Source organism: Zootermopsis nevadensis, unplaced genomic scaffold, assembly GCF_977971745.1.
Source record: "Zootermopsis nevadensis isolate Lab colony 2312 unplaced genomic scaffold, Znev_1.0 Znev_ptg000082l, whole genome shotgun sequence".
Taxonomy (NCBI): domain Eukaryota; kingdom Metazoa; phylum Arthropoda; class Insecta; order Blattodea; family Termopsidae; genus Zootermopsis; species Zootermopsis nevadensis.
In genome coordinates, this window is record NW_028259213.1 from 162,792 (window position 1) to 176,698 (window position 13,907).

General features: G+C 38.6%; 1 protein-coding gene and 1 long non-coding RNA gene across 3 annotated transcripts; both read left to right on the top strand.

The window, feature by feature from the left end:
• Positions 1 to 2: 2 nt before the first annotated feature.
• LOC147870950 (uncharacterized) lies at positions 3 to 4,368 on the top strand. Of its 2 annotated transcripts, none has more exons than XR_015532993.1 (4): positions 3 to 229; positions 641 to 771; positions 2,726 to 2,849; positions 3,926 to 4,368. It is a non-coding gene; the product is annotated as an uncharacterized LOC147870950 (long non-coding RNA). The 2 variants fall into 2 exon arrangements; XR_015532994.1 differs by having other exon boundaries at positions 11 to 229; positions 2,726 to 2,765; positions 3,926 to 4,367.
• A 2,130-nt stretch (positions 4,369 to 6,498) lies between these two features.
• On the top strand, positions 6,499 to 13,024 carry LOC147870951 (uncharacterized). Its single transcript, XM_087341531.1, has 4 exons — positions 6,499 to 6,555; positions 7,175 to 7,574; positions 9,449 to 9,568; positions 9,948 to 13,024. The coding sequence occupies exons 1-4, from the start codon at positions 6,499 to 6,501 to the stop codon at positions 10,076 to 10,078; spliced, it is 708 nt and encodes a 235-aa protein (XP_087197657.1). The 3' UTR covers positions 10,079 to 13,024.
• Positions 13,025 to 13,907: the final 883 nt, after the last annotated feature.

A 13,907-nucleotide genomic window follows, 5' to 3' on the forward strand; every position in this document is an offset into this window, starting at 1 on the left:
CCCTAAAGTATACATGCCTTCGTTTACCACGTTGGTCACAGTGGGTGGTGACCTTACGTACGAAATAAACATTCATATTTTGAGTGTTAATTCTAAAATGATTATACATATCATTGTATAATATATAGTTACGTATGTACAGGATGAATTACATCTTGTGTGAGGTACACGAAATCTGTCCTGGAACTGGAATTTTTTGTAACAGAATTGGCAGTACTACATAAAGTTTGTATGTGTTGACAAAATATGTCTAGAATATTACAGTGAAATTTATTGTATTATAGTTTGAATTTAAAACACAGAACGTATTGGTTATTGTAGGTTGTACTGGAGACGTGAACATTGCATAGGTCAGGAACAGAGGTGAAGGAACAGCTTTCACCTTTTCAACTTAAGTTATGCTAGTTGTGGTTTATTAGCTTCCCCTCAAAGTTATTATGACAAATTCGAGTGATATGAAACCTTACTTCGAAGCTTTTATGACCAAATTCTGCCTTATGTGAACTGTCTTTCTGTGGGGTTTTATTCTAAATAAATCAAGTTATTTATTTGCTACCTTGTGACTGAATTCCCTACTGACTCATTTAGAATTGTAAACTATGAATAGTACAAATAAATTTGTTTTCCTCAATTTTACAAGAAGCCCAGAGGAGGAAACTGTGCCAGTTGAGAAAGTTATTGCAACTCCAGAGATAAAATCAACCGAAGAGTCTGGGATTGTCCCAGAAAATGTATCCAAATCAAAGAAGAAGAATGAAGTCAAGGGGGAAGGTAAGTTCTCTTCCTTTAAATTATTTAAATTTGTTCTGTAGCATAAGAATTTAATATTTCGTTACTGCCTCAGGGATTTATATGCTAAGTCTGTAGCAGAAGCTGTGTGACTTCAATATAGAGATAGAATTTTCATTGTGGGTTTATTTGAGTCGCTATTACAAGTACATTGTTTGGTCATGCAAGGTGGCCACTCATTTAAAGTTACAGTGCCATAATTTTATGTTGAAAGTAGAAGATTTCAAGGCTTTAATGACAATTCAGTACTAATGAATAATGAATTGGACAGATGGATGAGGTATGCAAGTCTCAGTTAGGATAACCAGTCTCAGACCAAGATTTGGACCTTGGACTTCCCAAATTTGAAGCATGATTGCTAATCACTTGGCTGCAATTTTTGTATCCATTATATATGGAATTTAAATAAGAGAGCTTTGAAGGAAGTGGTTTTCAAAAGATCAGATATTGTAGTAAACAAAATGTCTTTATTTTAGAACTCTGAAACTATTTGGGGAGACAGAATAAACTGCGTTAATTGTGCCCTCATCTTCTGTTAAAAGTTATTGTAATTTAAAAGTGCACAAGGACTTATGAAGTATTACCTGGCCTACATTTCATGTTACGAGTTGACACATTTTAGTCTAGAATTTTGTTTGACAGTAATCTTTCTTCTGGTGTCAGTTTACTTTTTTTTCAGTCTTCATAAACTCTTCATTGGCACATTTCAGAATTTAAAAAAAAATATACAGACTTTTAATTCCTTAATTATAATTTCTAATGTCACTTTATATTACATAACCCTAAAATATGAGGAGAGATGGAGACTTCCAGTTTCTCCAGAACTCTGTCAACTCATCCTAGCACGCCGCAGTCCTTTCCCCAGAAATGATAAACACAAGCCTTAACAAGGTGAAAGCCTTCAAACTTCAGTTTAGTTCAGTGTTTTGTACAGGAGTTTACTGTTTTTCAGATAACAGTGCCTTTAATGAAAATATTAATCGCAGTGTGGTTTTATTTGTTTGTGACAGTACTCTCACAGGAATGCTTTTACTGTCCTTGTGATAAGGACTAGATTAACACAATGCACTGGATACCCATAGAAATCACAATTATATTTGACTTTTGGTAATTGTGATGAGTGATTTACCGTTGGATTGTTAGTACCTAGGACTGATAAAATATATTGTTGTTGATAACCTTTGGTTTTCAAACTAAAAGATGCCATTGGCTGATGAGCTGAGTCACTTATTCTCTCTGGAAATAAAAAAAAATGACTGTCTGGATCAAATCAGGAACCTCTGTTTCAGTGTCCAGGCTGCCCCCCTGCAGTTAGAACATAGAAATCATTTAACTACTACAAAATATAGCAAATTAAATTCATAATTGTGTGCAACAACCAAGACTTAGTATATTTTGAATGTAAATTTAAGTCATGTGAAGATATATATTTACAGATACATATATTTCTGTTTCTTGTGATGTATGCTTGTATTGTTCTGATGACAGTGTGTTCCTGTTATAAATGTTTTTGATTCATCATATTTTAAACTCTTATTGCCAAGCTGCATATTTTTAAAAAAAAACAACTGAGCTGCTTCTTTAAAATTTCATAACGATCACAAGAGACCTTTATGATTTATGAAACAGAACATAGCACACCGAAAAATATATTGTGTGATAGTGTAATTTATTAAACGAAACACACACACATTTTTTTAAAATGAAATTATATATAACAGAAAACTAATTTTTAAGCATTAGTCATATAGGAGGCTTACAGAATCTGTCACACTGGTAGGAAAATGGGAGAATACATTTTATAAACTTAATTGTACGTGGTCCATCATCTTATCATTTACAAAGATTATTGATGGTATTAAACTTGTGTGTTACAAATGTGGTACCTTTGAAAGAAATTCTCGTTATTCTTACATGAAAGAATTTTATTTTCCAGTTACTCATCCATAAATCCATCGAGACGCTGTGATTACCAGGTTATAGAAATATGCGTAAGAAGACTTTGGTATATGTTACGTAGTCATCGCAGATGTTTAATCGTGTCTCACCGTAACACCAAGGCAACTATCCCATTGTGAAAGAAATCACTGACCAGTCATTTGCGCTCCTTTAGTTATCCGATGAGACGGAAATAACTTTGGTGGTTCAGAAGCTTCCGCTCTCGAGACACCCTCACACATTATCACTGGAAGCCTTTTGTTCTATATAGTTCTTATTTCTGTCAAGTAGAATGCTGTTTTCTTACGCATATTAATGGTTATAAGAGTTAATGTAGTGTATTATGTTGTAGACGTCTAGTCGTATTACAAAAAGGATAACGTTCACAAATGGTTTATTTTTATGTTGGATACAAGATTTTTTTTTTAAAAAATATGTACCTTCAGTTACGCCATGATCGCTTCCTTGGACGTCTCGTCAAATTCATTGTTCATTAATAATTTTATCATTTGGTGTCAGTCTGAGATTCTGACAGTGTTTTAAGTAATTGACAAAATATGGAAATGCCTTCAGTTTTCTCTGTTCTCAGTGGCTTCCTTCACTAAGTTATTTAATATTTTTTTTGTTTATTTAATGATTCTTTGTCAGTTGTGAAGATTATATTGACAATGTTTAGTGAGAATTGGCAGAATGATTAAGAGGAATGAAATAAGTTTACATAATTGTATTTGTTATGTGTATTGAAACACCATTTTGCAAGGAACTTGCAGTTTTTCTGAAGAACTTACTGCCTTCCTCTCCAGACTGGAATACATTTTCACTAGTGTGCTTTAGGTGTACTCCCAATACACCAGATGAGTTTTCTAATAATACTTTAATTTTGGTGTTAACAAATTATTTCCTTAAAGTAAATTTAATCATAGTATTGAAGTGAGATATATATACTTCTTGTAGATATATTGAAGAGGAGATTTTACTTCCCAAGAATTACAGAACGTCTGCTGGAAGGCTAATAGTATGAGACGTATGAACTATGGACCAAATGTGGGTGAAGATTTGCTTTATCTGGCTTTCTCACTAATTTTTTTCATTCGTAAGAGTTATTTTATCATGCGAACAGATGACGGAAGTTTCACCGCATATCGGAATACAAAAATAGAACAGTTTGCTAACAGAACTATTCCATTGTGTGTTACAGAATTGAAAGAAAGCAAACTTTAGCATTCTGACAGAGAGTTTTACCATGGAAAGGCACCTTAGGGCTACTGATATTGATTTTCAACTGCCATTGTTTGCCGAGTAGCTGTTGATGGTCAGGAGGTGATATATCATGGCAGACAAGAGGCATTTCGGTGTATGACATGTGGCAAGCGTTACCGATACATGAGGCATGTTCGATTTGAGTGTGGCAAGGAACCTCAGTTCCAGTGGCTGACTGCGTGTTGGATGTTTGGTCTTACGTGTCTAATCCCCTGTATGTCTATGAACAGCATTCCCCCCCGCCCCCATTTCAGATTAAATATTTGAATAAGCAGGAGGCACCCATTAGATAAAATAAGTTGGCGTGAGATTGTTCCATTTCAGACGACTTTGCCTCCAATGTCTTATGAAAGTGGCCCCTTGAGATTCTAGATTTCTTGTGTATCTTACACCTTTCCTGGTATATTGCAGGAGGAGTGCACCAAATTAGACAGACACTGACGTCCGACAGAAGACCACTTGTGTCCCCGATGGTTGGCCGTCCTGTTGCTGAGTGCGTACATGGAGAAGAGGAACGTAAATTTTGTGTGCCTCTGGAGAGGTGGTGCAGTTTTCTGTTATTTAACCCATTCGCAGGGGCTTGCTCTGTTGTGGTAATTGTGTTGCAAGTGTGATACCAACTTAGATATAAATCATGTGAACGTGTAAGGTGTGGATGTCTAGTTATGTATGTAGGGTGTTCTACGGAGTGTAGTAAAATAGTAAAAATGTCGGCCGCAGTCACATTGCGTTAATAAGAGACTGCTTCATAGTGTGGTGGCCAACACATCTCGGAATGAGAGAGAGTTTGTCATGTGTGAAAGGCTGTAAGTTGCAGGTGCTCTTGGCTTTGGCCACAGCTTGTCACCAAAGATGTGATTCCTCTTCCTGGAAGGAATATGTTATTTCGTTTTATCAGCTTCATCCCATTTCACATTCTCAGTTCAAGCTAATGCCACAGGAAGATCTTCAAAACGTCAGTCATTCTGAATCTGTTCGGAAGCAGATGGGGGGGCTCTGCAGTTTCGCTCGTTTAGGAAGTGCGGTGATGAAGATCTCTGGCATAGCTATACCGGACAGTGTTGATAATAGTGGATGTCCGTTCTCTGACCCAAGAGGACTTTAAAAGTGTGCTGACCACGCATTACTTAGTTTGTATTTTATCTATGTAAATCTGTAAAGAGATGTCAAAGCGGGAGGTAACGGGAATACTTAGTGATCATCACCGAGAGGGAGTTTCCAAACAGTCGTTAACGGGAGATGCGCAATAGCAGTTGTCCTATGATCGAAAAGTGTGACTTGCCAGTGATGAGATTGCTTTATGTAAGTCAGGTAAGTGCAATGAGTTTTATGGATTGTGTGTGTTTTGCTGCAAGTGGTTTTCGGCGAATATTGCCGGCATTAATTTTGTTGGTAGTGTATTAAGTGTTGATTGCTGCATGTGCCAAAATGAAGTCTGACGAAGGGAAGTTCGTGTTCTTGAAGTACAGTCACCAGTGGGCTGGGTCGTTGGGTGTGTTATAGATGCTCGTGAAGTACAACCTGGTGGCAGAGGGGCTGTGTAGTGGCGACATATGCAATAATCGTTTATAGTGCTTCGTTCATTGAGCTGTAGTTTACGAAATCCCACCTGTTTTCATAAATGATGGAAGATATTTAGGTTATGGAAATGTTTGGTAGTTGGTGTCTTATAGGTGATGTTGGTCGGACTTTTCAAATGACGCAGCTCGCGAGTCGTCTCCGCCCTTCTGCAAATTTAGTTGTAAGAAATTATCACGCAGGGAAAATGTCTCTGCTGAATTTGCGTGATGTCTTGAGTGCCAACATGAAATGTGACGAGAATAAGTTCGTGTTGGAAAGGACGTGGACGATTTCACTGGGTAATTTACAGGTAGACGTGCAGGTATTCAAGATTTGTGTCTGGTATCAATCTGAGCAGGGTGTCGAAGGTTGCTATGTGCAGTAACATTCCGGCGACCGAGAGGTTATGTGACGAATGTGCCCTAGGATGTAGGCGATCTAGTGGCGAATTGTGGGCTGCTTGTTTCATAGTGCTTCGTGCTAAGTTGATTGAGATGTAGTTTTTCGGGTGTGGTTGGATTCATAAATTATTTTAAGATTTTTGAGGTTATGGAAGTGTTTGGTAGTTGGTTTCTTATAGGCGATGTTGGTAGCTGTTTCGCCTTAATTTTTTTTCTCTAGTTCCTGTCATTTTTAAGGGAGAAGATGTGTCTCTATCGGTAGTCACGGAATAACGTTTGAGGTCTTTATAAGTTTACAGTCTTTGGAGTGGTATTTCAGTCAGCATTTGGTTCGGCGGTGCCGTGTAGTGTTCGCGGACGGGCATGTACCTCAGGGGTATTGACGGTAGATGACAGGACAGTTCGTCAGGGTGCGCACATATTGATCATTGAATATCCCTCGTGCTCCGCCCGTGGCGGGATGTGTTCGCTGTTTTTCAGACGTTGCCGTCTCTGCGTGCGAGAAGATGGCGCAGTTCTTCTGCTGGTATTGTTTACTTCGGACGGCGTGATGGTAGGATGCATGCTGAATCCAGTGCAGCTTCACTCTCTTATACTGCCAGAGCGTGCAAGTTTATTTGAACTGATGTTTGTCATCTTTCTCCCGTGTGAAGTACGTAAAGTGGGAAATATTTTGGTTGCACGAAAGGCCGGATTAGTTGCCAGTAGGTTATTAATGTGGTGTAGAGTGACTTCGTAGTAAGAATTAATACTGGTCTCTCAATGCGGATGTTTATTTCTGTACATGGTTTTGTTTCAGACAGGCGTGAATGCAAGCATATGGGATACTCCAGCCGTTACGCAGTTTCGAGTCCATCATTACTACGAAGTTAGCAAGACTTTGCACCGGGAGCTGACATGATTATTGTGCATGATGGACACAATTCATCAGGCGATGCGGTTGGGATGACCCACAGACACGTGGTGGCAGCCTCTGTTTTTGTGACTTGCATGTGGAAATTCAGTAGCTGTTGATTTAAATTTGTGCAAGAGCTTATCGCTGTGAAGAAGCTAGGGTTACAGGTTGTAATGTTGGTTATGTGGCCACCATACCACAGTTGCCCACTTTTGATTCCTAGTGACCAAGTATGGGGTGTTCGTAGCATGCCTCACAATGCCACAAGGAAGACCTCAGGCCCTCGTGTGATCTCCTTGCTTTCCGAGGAGGTGTACTGTTATAGATTTAGTGTGAGTGCCTTGTCTGTCTGAAAGAGGAGTTTGAGATCAGGGGATGTGCTGAGTGGCAACTTTCATGTGAACTGTTGGAATTATCTGGATGCATTATACTTATAAGATTGTTTGTCTTTATAGAGGCTTATAAGAGGTTGTGCCATCCGAGCCCTGGTGACATCACGCAGGTGAACGAGTGTGCTCTGCGAGCCAACATTTGTGGCAATGGACGTTGCATTGATACTCCTGATGGATACCGGTGTGACTGCTACCCAGGATACTTTGCCCTTGCAGATATTGATGAATGCTCTGAACTAAACTATTGTCAAGGAGGGCAGTGTACAAATACTCCTGGAAGTTTCAGCTGTGTCTGCCCACCAGGATTTGATGTGTCTTCTGATGGAAAATACTGTACAGGTTGGTTCTGGTTATATCATATTGTTTTGTTTGTGTTTTAATTTAAAGTAAAGTTGTTCTGTTCTAATCAAGTATAAAGTGTGAAAATATTATAAAAATTTAATCAGAATTGAAGAGAATGACAACTAAAAGCAGTGGATTTTCCATGTGAATACATTTTTGTAAGATTTGAGGTTTTCACAGCGGTGAGTATGAAGATTTCCGTCTTCTGGGTTATTGCGCTGTGTAGTCTGGTCGATGTTAACCAACGTTTCAGAGGTCATACTGCCTCCGTCATCAGAGTATAAAGATTTCCGTCTTCTGGGTTGTTGCGCTGTGTAGTCTGGTCGATGTTAACCAACGTTTCAGAGGTCATACTGCCCCCGTCATCAGGGCCCTGAAGATGAAGGCAGTATGACCTCCGAAACGTTGGTTAACATCGACCAGACTACACAGCGCAGCAACCCAGAAGATGGAAATCTGAATACATTTTCGTCACATGAGGAAGATTACATTTCAAAATAGCACACAATTCTATGTGATATTGGTTATGTTGTATTTTTTAAAGAGTTTTACTCTTTAGTATGAAAATTCCTGATTTAAACAGTTGAAAGCATGTATTGTTTCTTCAGTTAGGGAGAAAAAAAAATTAAACCATCTTCTCTGATCTCTTGCATGAACCTAATATTAAACTGGTGTGGTGCTACAGTTTTATACCATATTATTTAAATACAAGTAATTGTACTTGCGAAGTTTCCCATTTCGAATGTTTCCGAGCTTGACAACATTCTGTAGCTGTAGTGATACGTAATACCAACGGTTTTGATCGTTGTATTTCAGACCACGATGAATGTAGTCAGACTGGAATATGTGTATAAATATGGATGGTTTTCCTTCAAATGTCACTGTCACAGTGGATTTATTCTCTCACCATCTGGACATGCATGTGTTGGTAAGATGTCGTTTGCCAAATGTACAAAACTTCCTAGGTAACAAGTCAGTAGAAACTTTTAGTCAGATTAAGTAATGAATTACTAGTAATTAACTGACCGTGGAGCGGAGTCCTGCTCGGGAAGCTAATAGTCACTTAGACAGCTGTCAGAAGCCATACCTTTCTTTTATTCCAAAATATATATAGAACATTTTGTTCTAAATAACAGTTTTTAATTTTTGTTTCGGATATTGATGAATGTTATGAGAACGCAAGAGTCTGCCTGAAGGGACGTTGTGAAAATATACCTGGATCCTACCGGTGTGTGTGTGTGCCAGGATGGTTTTACGCCATCATTGGATGGGACATTCTGTGTAGACTTGGGATGAATGTTCTCAAACAGGGATGGCAAATGTGTCAACATCGATGGTTCATTTAAGTGTGTCTGTGATTCTGGTTATCGACCGGGCAAAACATTAACCAACATGAATACCTGCAAAAAATTAAATTAAACATTTGAAAACTAATGACTTAAAATTTTTTTAGAGAACTTATCATCATATTTAAGGTATAGAGATGATGTTTTCACAGATGCGACATGTAGATTCTGTATAATAAAGATGCGTCAGTCAAGCCAGCACTGGTCACTGATTTTCATTTGAGTTTTCAAAGCACCGCTTTGGTGAGATTTGACGTTCTTATGGCATTGAAGATGGTGATTGTTCTGGGTTGTTTTTCCAAATGGGCTTATAGGTAGATACCAACATTTCAGAGAAACAGCCCCTAAGCTGTAGACAGTATCTTTCTCTGATACATTGTATGTACCTTTGAGTCCCCATGGCGTTACAACCCACAAAATAATTATCATCAACATTTTCATGTTGTTTGGTAATAAAAGGTAGAATATAAACTTGGGTGCTTTTAGGTGGTTCAAGATACAGCACATCCTCAATTTTTGTTTCAGATATAGATGAATGCATAAGCAACCCCTGTCAACATGGGTCCCGTATAAATTCGCAAGGCAGTTTCCGTTGTGAATGTACCACAGGGTTTATACTTGGTCCAGATGGAAGATCATGTCTTGGTAAACATCACTATAATATATTAAATTACTCATAGGGAGTGACATTACTGAATTCTACACATATTCAAAATGCACATCATATAAACACACCATATGCAGTACAACGACGCATCCTTCCTGCCGTGACCCTCTAAAATTATACGCGTTTGTCATACAATGAATCATTCTTGATTTTGAGTACTGCTGTCGAATGTGTTGCACGGGCTTTCCAAGGTACCGTACGAGTGTCCATTTTGTATCCTACGAAACGGACATTTTAATTGTAATCTCATTTGAAGATACAACTGATAAAGTTAATTATATATATATATATTGATAATTAAGAAATAATTTCTAGAAAATTAAGTCTACTATTTTAGGATCTCTGATGGTGTTGCAGTCTGTGCCACTGTCACACTTGAAATTGTGCGTGTTAGTACATCTGTCAATAACCTAAGCAGGGGACGCTACTTGCTGCAGATACGCGCCGTGATCTGCGCTACTCCCAGTTCCGAGATGGTCAGTGCTTGAATCCAACTGCGATGCCAGTAACAAAGTCAAGTTGCTGCTGTTGTACTGAATGACGTTTAATGGGGATGGTATGTGTTGTTCAGTTTATGTATTTCTCTGAATTTTATTAGAAATTTTACTCAGTTCTGAATACATAATAAGGTCTGTCTGTCTGTCCACACGATTCATCTCCCAACATACTCACTGAATTTTAACAACATGTAATATGGGAGATCTGTATTTTGGGAAGGATATTTTGTAGTTGGACATATGAAAAGGGGATACAAAAAATATATTTCAATGTAAGTTTTTACACATATGTACCTTTAACTCCTGTATTATGGATATAACTTAAAATGAAGAAACATCAGATCACAGAAATCCATGATATGAGGCTTGGTAAAGAAGAGGTCTCAAGTGTTGATTATATTAATTTCATTTAGCCGGAGTGCAATTGAAGGTGTGTTGGTGTATAAAAACTGCATGTCATCTGTGTACAGAATGAATGATATCCATAAAAACTATTATTCTATTTATCTACATATGGGTTTCAAACTCACAATAGATAACGAGAAGCCTGAGGGAAAGAGACCGCTGGTGAGACCTAGACGTAGATGGGCAGATAATGTCAGGCGGGATCTATGGGAGATAGGAGTTGAAGGAGACTGGATTTTGTTGGCCCAGGACAGGGTCCGGTGGAGGGCTTTGGTTAATTCGGTGATGGACCTTCGGGTTCCGTAAGCCATCTGGTTGGTTGGGTCCACTATTTGGGAAGCCTGAGGGGAAGAGACCGCTGGGGAGACCTAGACGTAGATGGGAGGATAATCTAAGGCGGGATTTATGGGAGATAGGAGTTGAAGGAGACGGGGTCCGGTGGAGGGCTTTGGTTAATTCGGTGATGAACCTTCGGGTTCGGTAAGCCATCTAGTTGGTTGGGTCCACTGTTTGGGAAGCCTGAGGGGAAGAGACCCCTGGGGAAACCTAGACGTAGATGGGAGGATAATATCAGGCGGGATCTATGGGAGATAGGAGTTGAAGGAGACTGGATTTTGTTGGCCCAGGACAGGGTCCGGTGGAGGGCTTTGGTTAGTTCGGTGATGAACCTTCGGGTTCGGTAAGCCATCTGGTTGGTTGGGTCCACTATTTGGGAAGCCTGAGAGGAAGAGACCACTGGGGAGACCTAGACGTAGATGGGAGGATAATGTCAGGCGGGATCTATGGGAGATAGGAGTTGAAGGAGACTGAATTTTGTTGGCCCAGGACAGGGTCCGGTGGAGGGCTTTGGTTGATTCGGTGATGACCCTTCGGGTTCCGTAAGCCATCTGGTTGGTTTGGTCCACTATTTTAAAAGCCTGAGGGGAAGAGACCTCTGGGGACTTTTGGGGGCCCCGATAGGGAAATTCTGTACGTCACTACTTCTCGACTGGGACTTACCGCTGAGGAACAAAAGCAGAAACCCTTGGCAGGCTCTGTGTTTGCTGCCTGGTATAGGGGTGTCTGCCCTCGCACCTGCCAACAATGTCATTCTTACCACCCCCAGCAAATGATGATATAAATAGAGAAAATTGTTTCACACAGTTTCCTGTATTTTCTGGTCAAAGCCAACATGATAAATCTGATTCAACATTATTATCAGTGGAACTTAAACATGTAGTTGTAAAAGAGCCCCCTTGATTTCAATTAGAATGAAGAATATTTAACAGCTCTCACACAGTCGCAAAATTTTCTACCAAGGGGATTGAAATACATAGATCCCAAAATCAGTCCTTTCAAAGACAGTCTAATTCATTTGAGTTTAAACTAAAAAGTTGATGCAACTTTCATTACAATCCATACAAATGTTTTCCTCCAGATTATATAAAATTATTATTGTCTTGACGATCTTTCAGCAAAGTATTCAAATTGTATATGGCCTATTCATTGTGTTTCAAATTGTTACTTCCTCATATTCATAATCGCACTCACGTAAAAAATTCAGTTACAAGATTTAATTGATTCAGAATTGTTAAATGCCCCATCCTAACCTACCAAATAATAACCCAGATCTTGCTGAAACTCTTATGCTCATTTAAGGTACAATATTATGCTTTCAAAGTTTTCCTACGCATGTTCTTTATGAACAGGGAATTGAACATTGAACTGTCTACAATGAGTCCACATGTCAGGTTAAGGGAAACAAAATTAATTCAAAGTAGACAACCAGCAGGACAACGACATATCTCAATCTGACTACTCTCTCCTTTTTATAACATTCAAGACAAAGATCTGACACCAACACGACAAGTGGGCATTAAACAACTGTTTCAGTGTGTGTTTACATTCATAGTTGCTCAACCTGGTTCACACTCTCACAACCATTTCAGTAACATCCCCTCTTCTTCAAACTGCTTGTTAATACGATCTTTGCCATCAGCTTTACATAATCTGTCTGTCCGTTAAACAGTACAACTGCTCGATGTTGCTAAATTATGAACATTATTGCTAACAAAAATTGTAAAACTGCACACGCATAGCTGCAAAGACATATAACTTTAAACAGAGTAATTCTTTGCTTCATTCCTAAAAAATTCTACACTTAACCTTACTGTGCTACATAATGACTGTGGTGCCCCACCCCCTCGCAAAGGGGAAATTAAGATTCGAGGTGGACTGCAAATTAATCCTTACAACAAGCAGTAAAAACTTTGACAATTAATAGTGGGAATTACATTTTAACTTTTACTTTGCAGTTAACATCGTCCTCACATCACTCTTCAGCATTTTAAATTTGCCTTTCTCCTTATTTTTCAACAGTCAATTGACTATTATTAATGTATAAAATGTTTTAATTTCCTGTATTTTGCAACTCGTAATGTATTAAATGCAGAATTGGGAAATGAGCACATTTTAAGACATAATTAAATGAAAGATTATAAGCACTCTATTATAAAACACCTAAACATAAAATAAACTGTTCTCTACAAGGAACAGAGCTATGGATTTCTGAAGATTAGAAGACAAGAGGAGGCAAAATGAAATAGGTGAAGAATCTGTTATAAGCTTCACTTCAAATTTTTCCTTTCAATCTACTTTGCATTTTCAAAATATATATAAGTATTAAATGCTGAACTGGACTCCGAGCTCAATTAAGCGGAAAAAATTCCATATTTTTCTAAAGAAAGAGAAATTTAAAACTACAACCCTACATTCTGTGGAAGGGAAGCAGCCTGAGGATTTTGCCTGGAAGGGAGGGGGCCGCGGTTCAGATTTCTGCTCAAGTCCTTCTGGCTGTCCATGAAGAACTCAAAGACTTTGAAGAACCACAACAATCATCACAAGTACTTATCGAGGTGTATGCACATCACGGTTACAAATTAAATACAGTGTTGTAAAAGCATTGCAGTGAAATACATAAAAAAATAAATCTGCCTCACATCAGTTCAGTATTTAAAGTTACTGAATCAGACTTTTGTGTTTTAAAACTTGTGTAAATGGCTGGATTCTTTCTTTTTCGACTCCAGTGCTTTGAACAAGTGGTTTTGGTTAAAGATTGTTGATTGATATGATGTCTGTTTGGACCAACTTTGCTGCTCCCTCATAAATATATTTTTGCATTAACCCCCCTCTTTCTCTCATCTTAGGCTCCCATATCCCCTACCAGTTAAACCATCTGTAATTTTTTTTAGAGGGCAGAAATCAGTTAGGTAAAGCATAGAATACCAAACCCGTTTATGCCAATCTTTTATTTCTACAACTCAATACTACTGTAACAATCCGCTGGTTCTCGAACTGCCGACGTCGTCCTCCGCAGTCTCTCGTACGTTAACTCTTCGGCTACGAGGCGTGTGGTATATTTTGATTCTGGTTCGAT

Bases quoted from the DNA above. Each gene is read 5' to 3' on its own strand.
- LOC147870951 (XM_087341531.1), top strand. From the start codon at position 6,499: ATGGTAGGATGCATGCTGAATCCAGTGCAGCTTCACTCTCTTATACTG. The intron at 6,556-7,174 runs GCAAGTTTATTT...TTATAGATTTAG, and splicing joins CTCTTATACTGCCAGAGCGT to TGTGAGTGCCTTGTCTGTCT. The intron at 9,569-9,947 runs GTAAACATCACT...ATGGTGTTGCAG, and splicing joins AGATGGAAGATCATGTCTTG to TCTGTGCCACTGTCACACTT.